Below are 14655 nucleotides of genomic sequence, written 5' to 3' on the forward strand. Positions count from 1 at the left end.
GCGGTGACAACACGGCGTCCGAGGCTTTTTAAATACTCGATAAAACTATTATTAAGTCTATTTACAGGGGGAAAAAAAGGATTTCAAACACGGCAAATCACACAAGGTCTATTGTGATAAGAAAACAGGATGATCTGTTTAGAGGTACGGTCTTTTCGTAGGGGTGGAACACAAAGGTGGTGATATGCGGAAAATAAGGTTACTTTGAAAGGGTCGGTAAACAGACTGTGGCTCGGGGATTAGAGAAACGCGGCAACAATACAAATCGTATTTGATGTAACTTTTTGCTCTCGATACCTTATTTGCTTCCTGCTTTCAAGGCCATTTCATTGAACGACGCCATCAAAAAAATGAATTATTCTAAATCCAGGGTTTGTATATTAAATGATAATGACAGTGTTTGCCTTAAAGTTGGCCTTTTAGTAACGCTACATTGAATAAATTCATGACATGTTGCAATACACAGAAACATTATTTTTCACTAAAACCGCACATTTATCCTTAAAAAGGGTCAAGGCTCCAAGCAGGCCAGTTGAGTTCCTCCACCAAACCCATCAAGCAATGGAGCTTTGTGCATGGGGGGGGGGGGGGGGACTAGAAAAGAAGAGGGTCTTTGCCAAACTTGGTATTTTTCTCCAGTAGTGGCAAACCTTGGCACCCCAGATATTTTGGAACTACATTTGCCATGATGCTCATGCACTCTGCAGTGTAGTTGAGCATCATGGGAAATGTACAGTAGTTCCAAAACATCTCTAGGTAGATTCAGAAAGAGTTAGGCCGGCTTATCAGTAGATAAGCCGACCCAACTCCGAATCTACGCCGCTGTATGTTTAAGCGAATGCTCAAACAGAGATACGCTTAAACATATCTAAGATAGGACGGCGCAAGCCGGCCTATCTTAGATTGCAATTTTTCGGATGGCCGCTAGGTGGCGCTTCCATTGCGGCCGGCGTAGATCATGTAAATGAGCTTGTACGCGATTCACGAACGTACGCCCGGCCGCCGCAGTCGAATTACGTCGTTTCAGTAAGGCCTTAGACGGCCAAAAGTTATTCCACCTATGAGGTGGAATAACAATGTTAAAGTATGGCCGCCGTTCCCGCCGCGAGGTTCGAATTTACGTCGTTTACGTCCACGTCAAAATCAATAGGCCCGTACGGCGTACTTAGCCGCAATGCGCACTGGGAAATGTAGGCGCCCGGCGCATGCGCAGTAGCTAAAAATGTCAAAAAACGTGAGGTCAAGCCTCAATACCATACAACACGCCCCCGTCCAACCAATTTGAATTAGGCGCCCTTACACCCACCGCGATTACACTACGCCGCCCTAAGTAAGGAGGTAAGTGCTTTGAGAATCATGTACTTGCCTCTCTTACTTAAGGCGGCGTAGTGTAAACACGCTAGGCTACGCCGTCTTAACATTGCACGGCCGTACCTGAATCTACCTACTGGGGTGTCAAGGTGTCATGGTCTTACCTCTCTCCTGTCTCCTTCGTTTGACATGTGCTGGCGGCCATCTTGGTTTCTAGGTCTCTTGTAGCCTCCCACCCTGCGGCTCCTCCTTCCCACTGGGAGGAGCTGGATACCTGGCTCACATATATAGGAGGTCTGTGACTTCAGTTCCTTGCTTGGTCCTCCTGTGTGCACATGCTTCTAAGACTGCTGCTGCTTCTGGTTCTGATCCTGGCTTCGTCTGACTTCTCTGCTGGTTCCTGATCCTGGCCTCGTCTGACTTCCCTGCTGGTTCCTGATCCTGGCTTCGTCTGAATACCCTTCTGGTTCCTGACCTCTGGTTTCACCATCCGTTGGACTTTTGCTTTACAGCTTGATAAAAGAAGGCTTTATTGAAAATCAAGCTGTAAAGCAAAAGTCCAACGGATGGTGAAACCAGAGGTCAGGAACCAGAAGGGTATTCAGACGAAGCCAGGATCAGGAACCAGCAGGGAAGTCAGACGAAGCCAGGATCAGGAACCAGCAGGGAAGTCAGACGAGGCCAGGATCAGGAACCAGCAGAGAAGTCAGACGAAGCCAGGATCAGAACCAGAAGCAGCAGCAGTCTTAGAAGCATGTGCACACAGGAGGACCAAGCAAGGAACTGAAGTCACAGACCTCCTATATATGTGAGCCAGGTATCCAGCTCCTCCCAGTGGGAAGGAGGAGCCGCAGGGTGGGAGGCTACAAGAGACCTAGAAACCAAGATGGCCGCCAGCACATGTCAAACGAAGGAGACAGGAGAGAGGTAAGACCATGACACAAGGTTCACCAACACTGTATATGCCTTCCTGTCGTAGTGACAACTACACAACCCTTTTTTGCTCTGGTGTCACAAGCAGGGACGTATCTACCGCAAGGCAAACAGGGCGTTTGTCTTGGGAGGCATTTTTCAGTGAGGTGGCATCGCCCCTAGGTATAAGGGACACTACGAAGACTGCAGAGAAGCAGTGACGTCGCTACAGGGGTGCAGGTGTGCGGACCGCACCTGGGTGACACCCGTCAGAGGGGTGACACCAGGGGCGGCCATGGACTAATCGTTTGGTGACAGGGGAACCAAGCGGAAGCAGGAGGTAGCAGTAACTGCAACCTCCAATGCCGGGAGTAGCTCAATTGGCAGAGCAGGTCAGAGTCCCGAGCTGTGATCGTGCCTCGGCAGCCTCGGTACACACAGCTGTGTAAAATAAGCCGAAAGGCTGCAGGAAGGTGACAGTCCATTGTAGTTTTTTTTTGGGGGGGGGAATGAGAGAGACTCCTGGTGTAGTATGGGGGGATAGGGGCTCCCCCTACCTCTCAACCCCTACCCAGTGCTGTATTATGGCCTAGGCCAACAAGGCCCAGGCCTAGGGCGGCACTTTGCGGGAGGCGGCGAAAAAGCGATGCTCTGTCCCTCTGTCCTCATCCTATCCTGTTCCTCTGTCCTCATCCCACCCTGTCCCTCTGTCCTCATCCCACCCTGCCCCTCTGTCCTCATCCCACCCTGCCCCTCTGTCCTCATCCCACCCTGTCCCTCTGTCCTCATCCCACCCTGTCCCTCTGTCCTCATCCCACCCTGTCCCTCTGTCCTCATACCAATGCGTCCCTCTGTCCTCCTCCCATGTAAATGACAGGGCGGGTCTTAAAGAGGAAGGGGTGTAGTCTTGACAGGAAGGGGTGCATCATATATAAAGTAGGTGGTGCACGAGTTTCGTCAGGCCTAGGGCAGCACAAAACCTAAATACACCCCTGCCCCTACCCCCTCTCACACCCCCTGTCCTCTCTCTCAACCCCTCTCTCTCTCTCTCTCTCTCACCCCCCCTCTCTCTCTCTCTCTCTCTCTCACACCCCTCTCTCTCTCACCCTTCTCTCTCTCTCCCCCTTATCCTACCTCTCTCTCTCTCTCTCTCTGAACCATCCTCTTTCTCACCCCCCCCCCTCTCTCCAGAGACCCCAACAAAGCAACCAGAGACCCCACACATCCACCAGAGACCCTATATAGCCACCAGAGACCGTTGAGAAAGAAGGGGTGAGAAAAATTTTGATGGGGGGGTGCCCAATTTTAGTCTTTCCTAGGGCAGCCCTTTCCTAGGGCGCCCAATTTTAGTCTTTCCTAGGGCAGCATAAAACCTAAATACACCACTGGTCACAAGTACGGGTGAAGGAAAATCTTTCCATTGGGGATTCAGACAAAAATAATCAAAAATGTTAACTCTTCCCCACTCTATCTTAAAAAAAAAAACCTTTGGCTGGAGTAAGTGATGATGTGTTTGCCAGCAAATGATTAAAGCAACTCTGTTGTCTACTCTCCCACTGTCCTAGCCGCATACATACTTCAATACTGTGAAATCCATTGCTAAATTTTCTTTCAAAACCGACGCTTCCAAGATAGGGTGACCATGTGTCCCGGATTGCCCGGGACAGTCCCGCATTTTGCAGGTCTGTCCCGGACACCTTCATTCCAGGACAATACAGTGTCCCGGAATGAAACTGACACAGCCACACCCCGGGCCAATCTGATGCCCCCAAAAAAGGCCGCCACATCACCGCTTTACTCATTGACAGTACTTGTCCTAGCCGGGAATGCCTGGAGGAGCACAATCCCGCCCTTTGCTTGTTATTGGAGAAATCATAAATCCCGCCTCTTGTGTCCAATTACTGTGCTGTGATTCGTTACAGCACAAGCTGATTTTTGGGAAGGGAGGGTGTCCCTGAATGGTAGTTTGGAAATGTGGTCACCCTATTCCAAGAGTGTTGATCTCCTGGATGTCCACGGCTCTCATTGGTTCTTCCTGCTGACCTCCACGCATTACATGACACAGTAGTAACAAAGAGGTCAGCAAGAGGAACCAGCGAGATCCAGGGGAGCCCAGAAGATTGACATTTCTGGAACGGTTTGCTGGATTCTTTGCAGGAATGCCATTGGTATTGTTATAGTTACTTGGGGGGTCTATTTATAAAAAAAAGACAACACTGTCTGTGAGTCACTGACAATCTGTCATACTGTGTCACAACCTGGGAAACACTAGTATGTATTAGGCTGTCATTAGATTAGGGTGATTAAAGAGAACCTGTGCCTCCTTATATCAGATGTACCTGTCAGAGTCCCCCTTTATATCAGGCTCCCATAACAATGCCCCCTTACATCAGGGTCCCCATCATTGTGACCCTTTATATCTTGGTCCCCGTCAAAGTGCCCCCTTACATCAGGGTCTCTATCAGAGTGCCCCTTTACATCAGCCCCCCCCCCCTAGAGTGCCCCTTACATCAAAATTCCCCATCAGAGTTCCTTCTTACATCAAGGTCTCCATGCCCCTGTACATGAGGGTCTCCATTAGAGTACCCCCTTACATCATATTTCCCCTTTAGAGTGCCCCTTTACATCAGGGTCTCCATCAGAGTGCCCCCATACATCAGATGTTCCCATCAGAGTGCCCCCAATTCTTAAAAACATAATGATAACTGCACATCCCTATGATTAAATATCAAGTGGAGATAACCATAAAGATGTATCCAGAGCGTCAGGGTTGACGTGTTTCGCCTACCTTGAGGCTTCCTCAGGATCCCTTTAATGGTTGATAATAAATTAAGGGAGCAGCTAGCAAAACATTCAACTGGACAGACTAATTTCTACTGGATAATATGGATTATATTCAATGTGGGATGATAAAATGTTAGTCCGTTTTATTATACTCATGTAGTAGTACTATATACCGGATAGAAATATCTGGGAAGAGTATACAAGCCAGTTATACAAATTTGTATTAAATGAAATCCAATGTGCAAAATCAACAGCCATTAGCATCAGCATCAGACCGCAGGATCCATTTGGACAGAATTTGAATTTCCTCACAAGTCAAACAGGCTGGTATAAAGGAAAAGGCTTTATTAGCAATAAACCATTGAATTTGGAGAGAGGAGGGACCAGGGCACCACATCCCTGATCTGCCATATCTGCCAAATCCATTCCTATTCCCTCTGGGGCTGGGACTTTAGGTGCCAAATATAAATATAAAGCCTTAAATTAAAATAATACAATTGTACGTTATTCAATTGTGCCACTGTGCTAGAAGAAGTAAATGGCACACAGGGTTCTCACGGATGATGATTGATGGGCTGCCTTTTCAGTTTTCTCTGGGTTTTGTAACGTCCAGATCGGGGGGCCTGGAGTCCAGAGATTTCCTTCAAAGAGTTTTGGAAGGGAAGAAGACTCTACCCTTGTGTCTAGGTTTTACCAGAGACCAGGGCTGGACTGGGACAAAAATGTGGCCCTGGACTTCATCCAGACTGGCCCAGGGCACAACACATCAGGGTACAGTGCACATCAGGGCAAGGTACAGAGCTCAGCACATCGGGGAACAGACCATCAGGGTGCAGGGCACAGCACATCAGGGTACAGCACATCAGGGCACAGCACATCAAGGTACAGAGCCCAGCACATCATGGCACTGGGCACATCAGGGCACAACACGTACAGGGAACATCACATCAGGGTACAGGGCACAGCACATCAGGGCCCATCATAGCACATCAGGGCACACCACATTGAGGCACAGCACATGAGGACATGGGGCACAGGGCACATCAGGACACGGGGCACATGACACATCAGGGCACATGTAGGTAGATTCAGAGAGAAAGGATTAAACTTGCGGCGGCGTAGCTTAGCGCGTTTAGGCTACGCCGCCGTAAGTTAGCTAGGCAAGTACATGATTCACAATGTACTTGCCTGCCAAGTTACGGCGGCGTAGCCTAAAGCGGGCGGGCGTAAGGGCACCTAATTCAAATGTGTGTAAGGGGGCGTGTTTTATGGTAATGGGGCTTGACCTTACGTTTTTGAAGTTTTTTTTTTAACTGCGCATGCACCGGGCGCCTACATTTCCCAGTGTGCATTGCGGCTAAGTACGCCGCACGGGCCTATTGATTTTGGCGTGGACGGAAACTACGTAAATCCCTATTCACGGACGACTTGCGCAAACGACGTAAAAAATTCGAATTTCGACGCGAGAACGGCAGCCATACTTAACATTACTATTCCAACTAGGGCTAAGCTCTAACTTTACGCGGCCTATCTCTAACGTAAACGGCGTAAAAGTACTGCGTCGGCCAGGGCGTACGTTCGTGAATCGGCGTATCTACTCATTTACATATTCTACGCCGACCGCAAAGGAAGCGCCACCTAGCGGCCATCCGAAATATTGCAACCTAAGATAGGACGGCGCAAGCCGTCGTATCTTCGATATGTTTAAGTGTATCTCTGATTGAGAATACACTTAAACATAAGTCGGCGTAGATTCTGAGTTAGGTCGGCTTATCTACTGATAAGCCGGCCTAACTCTTTGTGAATCTACCTAATTGATAACCAGTCAGCATGCAGAGTAGCGCAGGAAGCGTGTGTAATAAGTTCTCTCTCATGTCACGCTGTGGCTGCTCTCCGGCCCCCCGGCGGCCCCTCCTCTCTTCTCATCCATTCCAGATGATGTCACAAGCAAATGGGGATGGACGAGAAGAGAGGAGGGGCCACCGGGGAGCAGGGAGCAGCCGCAGCGTGACATGAGAGAGAACTTATAACACACGCTTCCTGCGCTACTCTGCATGCTGGCTAAATCTCGATCTACCCATCAGGCACCAGCAGTCGGCAACTGACGGGTAGATCACGCGGACCTCCAACCGGCCCACTGAGCCATCAGCCCACCGGGAATCTCCCGGTAGTCCCGATGGCCAGTCCATCCCTGCCAGAGACCAGCAGGCTATGTCTGTGGAGGTGTGCACACCCTTTATAGTCATGGTGCTGGCCGTAGTTCAGGGTTCCACCCAGGAGACAGAAGGTTCCTGCCCAGGTCAAGGCATGGGCCTGTTCAGCATGTAACTGAGACAGAGGTACAGAGCTGTATGTGAGCACAATGCTGCTGTGAGGTGGTCTGAGGGGCCATCCTAAAGGCCAGACCCTAATGCCTGAGCAACAGACTTAACCACTTAAGGACCGCCTCCTGCACATATACGTCGGCAGAATGGCACGGCTGGGCACAAGCACGTACAGGTACGTCCTCTTTAAGTGCCTAGCCGCGGGTCGCGGGCGCGTCCCACGACCTGATCCGAAGCTCCGTGACCGCGGGACCCACGGACCCGATCGCCGCTGGAGTCCGGCGATCTGTCCCCGGAGCTGAAGAACGGGGAGAGCTGTGTGGAAACACAGCTTCCCCGTTCTTCACTGTGGTGCCGTCATCGATCGTGTGTTCCCTAATATAGGGAGCCACAATCAATGACGTCACACCTACAGCCACACCCCCCTACAGTTAGAAACACAGATGAGGTCACACTTAACCCCTTCAGCGCCCCCTTGTGGTTAACTCCCAAACTGCAATTGTCATTTTTACAGTAAACAATGAGAGGAAAGGAGTTGTCATTGGTTTATCAAACCTTTCCAGATGATGGGGTAGGTATATGGTAACATGAAAACATTTAAATAAAAAACTACCGAGCTAAGGAAAAAAGGCAATACAAGCAGCAGCTCAAAAGATGAGATAACACGCATCTGCAGATAAATAATTGTACAAGAGCCACGCCGAGAAGAAAAAAATTGTGTCATAAGTAAATAAATGTGTTGGGATTCAAAACATCGGATTACACAATCAGAAAAAGCAGTCCGTGAATCACAAATGAGAGCATGAATCACTCAAATAAGTGCAATCCTGAGATTGGTATTATTCTCCACCATTAGGAACTTGTGCACCACGGCCACATAAATTGCACGCTTACCGGAGGGCAAGCTATATAGGCTTGCGGCTCTTAACCCAGCCAGGGCCTTTATCCTAAGGAATCAAAGGCAGCAGCTCCAAGGTGCTCGATGTAATAGAGCAGAGGTGTACAGCAGGTAGCCAGAAAGACTCGATCAATCTGTACTCATAGGTAGAGACCAGGTGTTGCCCAAAATAAAAAGGAACTCACCATACTGTAAATCAGGTAGGACACTATTTAAGAATTTATAAAAAAATGTGATGGTGCTCTCGCGCCTACCAAAAACAACTTTGAGATGAAAGAAATGATATAATGTGAAATGTAATAATGCTGCTAAGTCTAATAGTGTATAAAAGTGATAAATACAATAAAGTAGTGAAAGATGAAGTGACTAGCGCAATATTAAATGGCTATGTAGCAAAAAGTGTTTGTCAGTGAATCAAACTGATCATAAATAAAACATATAAACACAGTGCCAAAATATAAATATACAAAATAATGGTGATTATTCCAATCAGCATGTAGCAAGTGAAAAAATCATGCACAAAACAACTGTGATGCTGTGGTGAGTCAGCAAACAAATGAATTCTCAATAGTTCTGAGATGATAAAAGAGCTTTGAATAGCTAGTGCATAAATGGGATAAAGCAATAAATGCAATCAAAAGTTCCATCAAACAGCAATTCTCCAAAAGAAAATGGTGTGATAATCTTAGGAATCCTCCAATGTGGATCTTCAAAAAAATGTGCTCACAAAGCGCTTACCTTCCCCAAGAAGTAATCAAGCCTTGATTATATGAGTGCTGCTGGATCTGTGTCTGGATATGGATGTCCAGGGCGTCCTGTGCAGTCCTAGGTAATCAGCTCCAGGCTTCTTCCCCAAGAAGTAATCAAGCCTTGATTATATGAGTGCTACTGGATCTGTGTCTGGATATGGATGACATCCATATCCAGACACAGATCCAGCAGCACTCATATAATCAAGGCTTGATTACTTCTTGGGGAAGGTAAGCGCTTTGTGAGCACATTTTTTTGAAGATCCACATTGGAGGATTCCTAAGATTATCACACCATTTTCTTTTGGAGAATTGCTGTTTGATGGAACTTTTGATTGCATTTATTGCTTTATCCCATTTATGCACTAGCTATTCAAAGCTCTTTTATCATCTCAGAACTATTGAGAATTCATTTGTTTGCTGACTCACCACAGCATCACAGTTGTTTTGTGCATGATTTTTTCACTTGCTACATGCTGATTGGAATAATCACCATTATTTTGTATATTTATATTTTGGCACTGTGTTTATATGTTTTATTTATGATCAGTTTGATTCACTGACAAACACTTTTTGCTACATAGCCATTTAATATTGCGCTAGTCACTTCATCTTTCACTATTTAAGAATTGTTCTAGGACGACGTCAGTATATGACGAAACGCACGTCGGGAAGAGTGACATGCTGTGTATCTGAGTGGGTGTTCACAAGCCGGCCGGCTTTTACCTTGCCGTTTTTACTTCATACCTTTGTAAATGTATTTTTTACCTTTGTTAAATATTGTCCTACCTGATTTACACAATGGTGAGTTCTATTTTATTTTGGGCAACACCTCAGATTCCTTAGGATAAAGGCCCTGGCTGGGTTGATAGCCGCAAGCCTATATAGCTTGCCCTCCGGCAAGCGTGCAGCCTTATTTTTCAGCTCCCTACAAGGACATCATCCACATGGAGTGTGTACATCCTCTCTATGTTTTTGTGAGTTTGCTCCAAGTGCTTTACTTTACATCTACATTTCTAGAACACATTAGTAGGATGACTGGCTTCCAATTAAACTGACCCTTCTGGGTGTTTGTGTGTATGGCCATGGCAGGGACATTACATGGGGAGCTCCTCATGGACAGTGGCTGATACTGTATGGATGCTTTCAGACAATAAATATAACAAAAGATTAGTTTACCTCCATCTTCTGTGGCTCCCCAACCAGATATCCAGCAGATTTTACCCTCTGGAAAATCTTCTCCGTAGTGTGGAAGACATATTGGTTGTACAAGACCTGGTGGTAAAAGATATATAGGTAGATTCAGGTAGAGTAGATTAAACTTGCGGCGGCGTAGCTTAGCGTGTTTAGGCTACGCCGCCGTAAGTTAGCTAGGCAAGTACTTGATTCTCAAAGTACTTGCCTGCTAAGTTACGGCGGCGTAGCCTAAAGCAGGCGGGCGTTTTATGTTAATGTGGCTTGACCTTACGTTTTTGACGCTTTTTTTAAACTGCGCATGCGCCGGGCGCTTACATTTCCCAGTGTGCATTGCGGCGAAGTACGCCGCACGGGTCTATTGATTTCGACGTGGACGTAAACTACGTAAATCCCTACTCACGGACGACTTACGCAAACAACGTAAAAATTTCGAATTTTGACGCGGGAACGGCGGCCATATTTAACATTGGCTAGTCCAACTAGGGCCTCGCTCTAACTTTACGCGGCCTATCTCTTACGTAAACGGCGTAAAAGTACTGCGTTGGCCGGGTGTACGTTCGTGAATCGGCGTATCTACTAATTTGCATATTCTACGCCGACCGCAATGGAAGCGCCACCTAGAGGACAGCCTCAATATTGCAACCTAAGATATGTTTAAGCGTATCTCTGTTTGAGAATACACTTAAACATAAGTCGGCGTAGATTCTGAGTTAGGTCGGCTTATCTACTGATAAGCCGGCCTAACTCTTTGTGAATCTACCTAATATTTGGTACATACTGTATATATATATATATATATATATATATATATATATATATATATATATATATATATTTTTTTTTTATCAAACTAATTTTATTATCACACAAAGATAACCAGAGTAAATACAAAATGCAGTTTTTAAATGATAGTTTCATTTATTAAGGCAAAAAAGCTGTCCAACCCTGCCTGGCTTCATGTGAAAAAGTAATTGCCCCCTAAACCTAATAACTGGTTGTGCCACCCTTGGCGGCAACAACTGCAATCAAGCGTTTGCAATAACTGGCAATGAGTCTTTCACGTCGCTGTGGAGAAAATTTTGGCCCACTCTTCTTTGTAGAATTGTTTTAATTCAGCCACATTGGAGGGTTTTCCAGCATGAACGGCCTGTGTAAGGTCATGACACAGCATTTCAATTGGATTTAAGTCCGGACTTTGACTAGGCCACTCCAAAACCTACATTTTGCATTTGGGGGTGGACTTGCTATTGTGTTTCGGATCATTGCCCTGCTGTATAACACAAGTGCACTTGAGCTTGAGGTCACAAACTGATAACCGGACATTCTCCTTTAGGATTTTCTGGTAGAGCTCAGAATTCATGGTTCCATCAGTTATGGTAAGTTGTCCAGGTCCTGAAGCTGCAAAGCAGCCCCAGACCATCACGCTACCACCACCATGTCTCACTGTTGGGATGATGTTCTTGTTATGAAATGCTGTATTAATTTTATGACAGATGTATCAGGACGCACAACTTCCAAAAAGTTACATTTTTGTCTCATCAGTCCGCAGAATATTGTGAGATTACCCTTTTTGTACTTTTTGGTCAGCGGTGGCTTTGGCCTTGGAACTTTCCCATGGAGGCCATTTTTGCCCAGTCTCTTTCTTATTGTTGAATCGTGAACTCTGATCTTACCTGAGGCAAGTGAGGCCTGCAGTTCTTTAGATGTTGTTCTGGGTTCTTTTATGACCTCCTGGATGAGTCGTTGTCATGCTCTTGCAGGGCTGGACTGGGACACAAATTTGGCTGTGGGCTTCATCCAGACCGACCCACTTTCATTTTGAGTGTCCCCAACAGCGTCCTCCTTACATCAGAGTGTCCCCAAAAGCATCCTCCTTACATCAGAGTGTCCCCAACAGCATCCTCCTTACATCAGAGTGTCCTCCCTCTCCTCCCCCTTTCACGTGTACTCACAGTTCTGAAAGCAGCATCTCGTTCCTCTCTCCAGTCATGTGATAATTGACAAGTGACAAGCGGCTCAAGAACTGCACCTGACTGGCCCACTGAGCCATCGGCCCACCGGGAAACTCCCGGTAGTCCCGATGGCCAGTACATGCCTGTGTTTTTGGAGTAATATTTGTAGGCCGGCTACTCCTGGGAAGGTTCGCCACTCTTCCAAGTTATCTCCATTTGTTGATAATGTCTCTCCCCCGTGGTTCACTGGAGTTCCAAAGCCTTAGAAATGGCTTAGAAACACTTCCTAGACTGATACATGTACATTACTTTGTTTCTAACCTGTTCTTGAATTTTTTTTTGTGATCTGTTAGCGTGCTTCACTTTGTCAGACAGCTTCTATTTATGTGATTTCTTGATTCAACAGGTCTGGCAGTAATCAGGCCTGGGTGTGGCAAGTGAACAATGATGATAGTGCAGGTAAACAGACATCAAGTAGGTAGGAGGCAGAGTGCCTCCCCTGTGTATCTATTACTCTCAGTACCATCATAGGGATCCCAATTTGGGGGGAGCATGGGCTCAAGGACCAGCTGCTTTGGGGAAAGTGCAGGGGGCCCCCATGCAGCTGGGGCCCCTGGGCAGTGCCCAGGTGTGCCCTCTCATTAAAACAGCCCTGGAAACAACTCCACAGGGACACCCTTGTGACGTATTCTAGCATTTGTAAGATAACATAAAGCCTGATTGAACTTTCAATTTAAATACATTTGGTTTCCAGTAGAAAGTAGCTACAGCCTTCTGATTGGAGAGCTCTAGTTCTGAATCAGCAGGGGTGTGTGTCAGACCTGTGCAGAGAGGCCGCTGCTTCCACACAGAGCGTAAGGGTCTGTTTCTGCAGCATGCAGGCAGGAGACAGACTTTTCTACTCAGGCTGTGGCTGCTTTCCGAACATAACCAATGGTATGAGTTTAACCACTTCCGGACCACCGCATGTACATATACGTCGGCAGAATGGCACGGACAGGCACATTGGCGTACCTGTACGTCGCTGCCTAGACGTGGGTCGGGGGTCCGATCGGGAGGTCCCCCCCCCCCCGGTACATGCGGCGGTTCCCGTGGCTTCAGGAGCGATCTGGGACGAGGGCGCGGCTATTCGTTTCTAGCCTCCCCCTTGCGATCGCTACCCGGAGCTGAAGAACGGGGAGAGCCGTATGTAAACAAGGCTTCCCCGTGCTTCACTGTGGCGGCTGCATCGATCGGGTGATCCCTTTTATAGGGAGACACAATCGATGACGTCACACCTACAGCCACACCCCCCTACAGTTGTAAACACACACTAGGTGAACCCTAACTCCTACAGCGCCCCCTGTGGTTAACTCCCAAACTGCAACTGTTATTTTCACAATAAACAATGCAATTTAAATGCATTTTTTGCTGTGAAAATGACAATGGTCCCAAAAATGTGTCAAAAAATTGTCCGAAGTGTCCGCCATAATGTCGCAGTCAGGAAAAAAAACGCTGATCGCCGCCATTAGTAGTAAAAAAAAAAAATAATAAAACTTTCCCCTATTTTGTAAACGCTATAAATTTTGCACAAACCAACCGATAAACGCTTATTGCAATTTTTTTTACCAAAAATATGTAGAAGTAGTTTTTTTATATGTTTTTTGGGGATATTTATTATAGCAAAAAGTAAAAAATATTGAATTTTTTTCAAAATTGTCGCTCTATTTTTGTTTATAGCGCAAAAAATAAAAACCGCAGAGGTGATCAAATACCACCAAAAGAAAGCTCTATTTGTGGGGAAAAAAGGACGCCAATTATGTTAGGGAGCCACGTCGCACGACCGCGCAATTGTCAGTTAAAGCGCCGCAGTGCCGAATCGCAAAACCTGGCCTGGGCATTTAGCTGCCTAAAGGTCCGGGGCTTAAGTGGTTAAACACCTTTTTATGGGTGCACCTGGGAGGTTTTTAATTGATTGGTCATCAACCCTGTCCTCTGGGCCCACTAACAGGCCAGGTTTGCAAGATAACTGAAGCACATCACAGGTGATATCATTCGCTGCTCAGTGATCGCAGTATTCTAGTCTGCATCTCCCCAGGGTAATAAAACCTGGCCTGTTAGTGGGCCCTGAGGACAGGGTTGATGACCGCTGATTTAAACTGAAAGTTTATTTGGGATTTATAAAAGGTATCCTACTTCCCTACATGTAAAGAAACGCAGCTGATTGTGAGATTTACCAGCTCAGCAGACCAGCTTCAAGACCACCAGTGCTGACAAACGGCTTGGTTTAGGCTGACCTGGAAATCCTCTTACTTTGACTGAGACCAGACGACGGCGGTGCGACAGCTCACATTGCCTACCGGTGGGCTAGGTTGCCTTTACTGACCGGCGGTAGCTCAGAACTGCTCAGCAACACTTAAATCGTAACATTTAAACATCAGAGCAGACATGATAGTCTATGGGCCAGATTCTCAGAGACTTACGTCGGCGTATCAGTAGATACGCCGTCGTAAGTCCGAATCTGCGCCGTCGTAAATTTAAGCGTATTC

The 14655-nt window shown here is 46.9% G+C and overlaps 1 protein-coding gene across 3 annotated transcripts in view; it reads right to left on the minus strand.

The window, feature by feature from the left end:
- Positions 1-14655, minus strand: part of TMPRSS3 (transmembrane serine protease 3) — a 95279-nt gene that overhangs the window by 19168 nt on the left and 61456 nt on the right. For all 3 annotated transcript variants that reach the window (XM_040339040.1, XM_040339041.1, XM_040339042.1), the window contains one exon: positions 10158-10253. In XM_040339040.1, the coding sequence (XP_040194974.1) occupies positions 10158-10253 (96 nt within the window). The remainder of the gene's footprint in view (positions 1-10157; positions 10254-14655) is intronic.

The sequence above is a fragment of the Rana temporaria genome, chromosome 2 (assembly GCF_905171775.1).
Source record: "Rana temporaria chromosome 2, aRanTem1.1, whole genome shotgun sequence".
Lineage (NCBI taxonomy): Eukaryota > Metazoa > Chordata > Amphibia > Anura > Ranidae > Rana > Rana temporaria.